Source organism: Heterodontus francisci, chromosome 3 (genome assembly GCF_036365525.1).
Source record: "Heterodontus francisci isolate sHetFra1 chromosome 3, sHetFra1.hap1, whole genome shotgun sequence".
NCBI lineage: Eukaryota > Metazoa > Chordata > Chondrichthyes > Heterodontiformes > Heterodontidae > Heterodontus > Heterodontus francisci.
The window spans coordinates 133835096-133836890 of record NC_090373.1 but is presented as its reverse complement, the minus strand read 5'-3'; the positions used below and the strand labels follow the sequence as shown (position 1 = coordinate 133836890).

The 1795-nt window shown below is 45.1% G+C and overlaps 1 protein-coding gene across 1 annotated transcript; it reads right to left on the bottom strand.

Moving 5' to 3' along the window:
- Window positions 1–296: 296 nt before the first annotated feature.
- olig3 (oligodendrocyte transcription factor 3) lies at window positions 297–1088 on the bottom strand. The gene has a single exon (XM_068018750.1). The coding sequence runs from the start codon at window positions 1086–1088 to the stop codon at window positions 297–299; it is 792 nt and encodes a 263-aa protein (XP_067874851.1).
- Between the last annotated feature and the right edge of the window lie 707 nt (window positions 1089–1795).

The following is a 1795-nucleotide window of genomic DNA, read 5'->3' as shown; positions in this document are numbered from 1 at the left end:
TGTCCATGTGGAATTATTTATACAGTCAAAGAAATACCCAAGTACCAAATCCTTGTTACAAGGAAATGCATTTTTCGTAACTTGTTTGGCTACACGAGATACCGATTTGGCAAATAAAATTCACAATTCAAAAAAAATCAAGCATGCATGCAATCAGATCTGGCTATTGGAGTTAGCTGACAGTCTGGTTTTTATACAACACAAGGTCAGTCTTTTTAATGGAACTCAAAAGTCAGTCTTCTTATGCAACGCGGCGTCTTTTTTTTAATAACAATCACATCTGGCAAAATCAGACCTTACTTCATTAAGTCTTTACCATCTGTAGAGAGCCTTGGCATGCTGGCTGTGCTTAGGGCTGAGATGTGAGGTGGCGGTGGCACCTGGCAGATGGTACAGGGACATGGCAATCCTGCCCAGTGCTGAAAGGTGTTTCCTAACGGTACAGGAGGCGCTGACGACGTTTTCAACAGTGAATGAGGGGGTCTCACCGCGCTGATCCCCGGTAGAGAAGCAGAGATTGAGGAAGAGGAGGAAGTCAGGGCGCTGCCCAAGATTGGATGGACCTGATGGGCAGATGTGGAGTGTCCTGGGTGCCCAGCAGAATGCCCTACTGTCCCGCAATGGAAAGCAGAATGATGCCCGCCGTAAATCTCCCCTACTAGTCTTTTCATCTCTTCCAGAGAGTTCGACAGCATCAGGATGTAGTTTCTGGCCAGCAGCAAAGTGGCGATTTTGGAAAGTTTCCTCACTGATGGTCCATGGGCGTAAGGCATGACTTCTCTGAGTCCGTCCATCGCCAGGTTCAAGTCATGCATCCTTTTGCGTTCTCTCCCGTTGATCTTCAGTCGAAGGTTCTGCAAGTCTTGCTCGGAGAGTTGCTTTTTCACTTTGAACTTGCCTCCTGTCTTGTCCTCAGCTCTGAGGGTTGTTATATTGTGTTCATTGGCGAGCTGCTGGAGGAGATCATTCTGCGTGGAAGACACCGAATTCATTCTGGAGTCCTGGTGCTGGAGATGATCTCGCAGATAAATTTCGTCCACGTCTGGCGACGAAGCTCTGCTAGAGAGAGAGCTCGAGTCAGAATTCATTTTATTGCCTCTCGTTATTATGAGATGTTCTCTAGTCAATAGTTTGAGACCTTGTTTTGATGCCAACCTCCAACGTCAGTGACAGAAACGAGCAACAACAAAAAAAACACACAGCGTTTCCTAAATGCTCAGAAGCGCTCCCCCAAGCAGGCTGGACCTCTTGGCCGGTTGTGATGTTGAACGAGATTTGGTTTTAAAAGAAGCTTTTTATAGAGGTGCAGAGTGCAGGGAAACAAAAGCTCCCTCCTATACATAATGGTCTTGTTAGTATGACGTGGAGATCATTGAGGGCGGCGCAGCTTTGACGGTTCCATTTAGCTATGTCCTATTCATATTCATTGTGCTTTCTCTTTATGGGACACCCTGCCATGGGCGATCTGAAGAGAGAGAGCGAGAGAGACTGTTACCTCGCAGCGAGCCAACGCTTAAATAGCAGTATGGGAACTGGCCTAGACCTTAAAGTTTGTGATTCAGATAAGCTAGAAGTTACCATTAATACGAGATTCCCGCATAAAGAAACCTATGCTCATTCAGCAAAACGCAGGCCCACAGCTTCAAAATCTGTTAGTTTATACACGAGTTTTCTGTAATATTGTAGCTTATCTGTTCAACGTTATGGAGAATATGAGGCATCAGTAGTTTTAAACAAAACATTATTAACCTTATATAAACGTTTCAAGATTACAGTTTGAACCATGCAATTACTG

What these genes read in the sequence shown, in the direction of transcription:
- olig3 (XM_068018750.1), bottom strand. Translation starts at nt 1,088, where the DNA reads ATGAATTCTGACTCGAGCTCTCTCTCTAGCAGAGCTTCGTCGCCAGAC.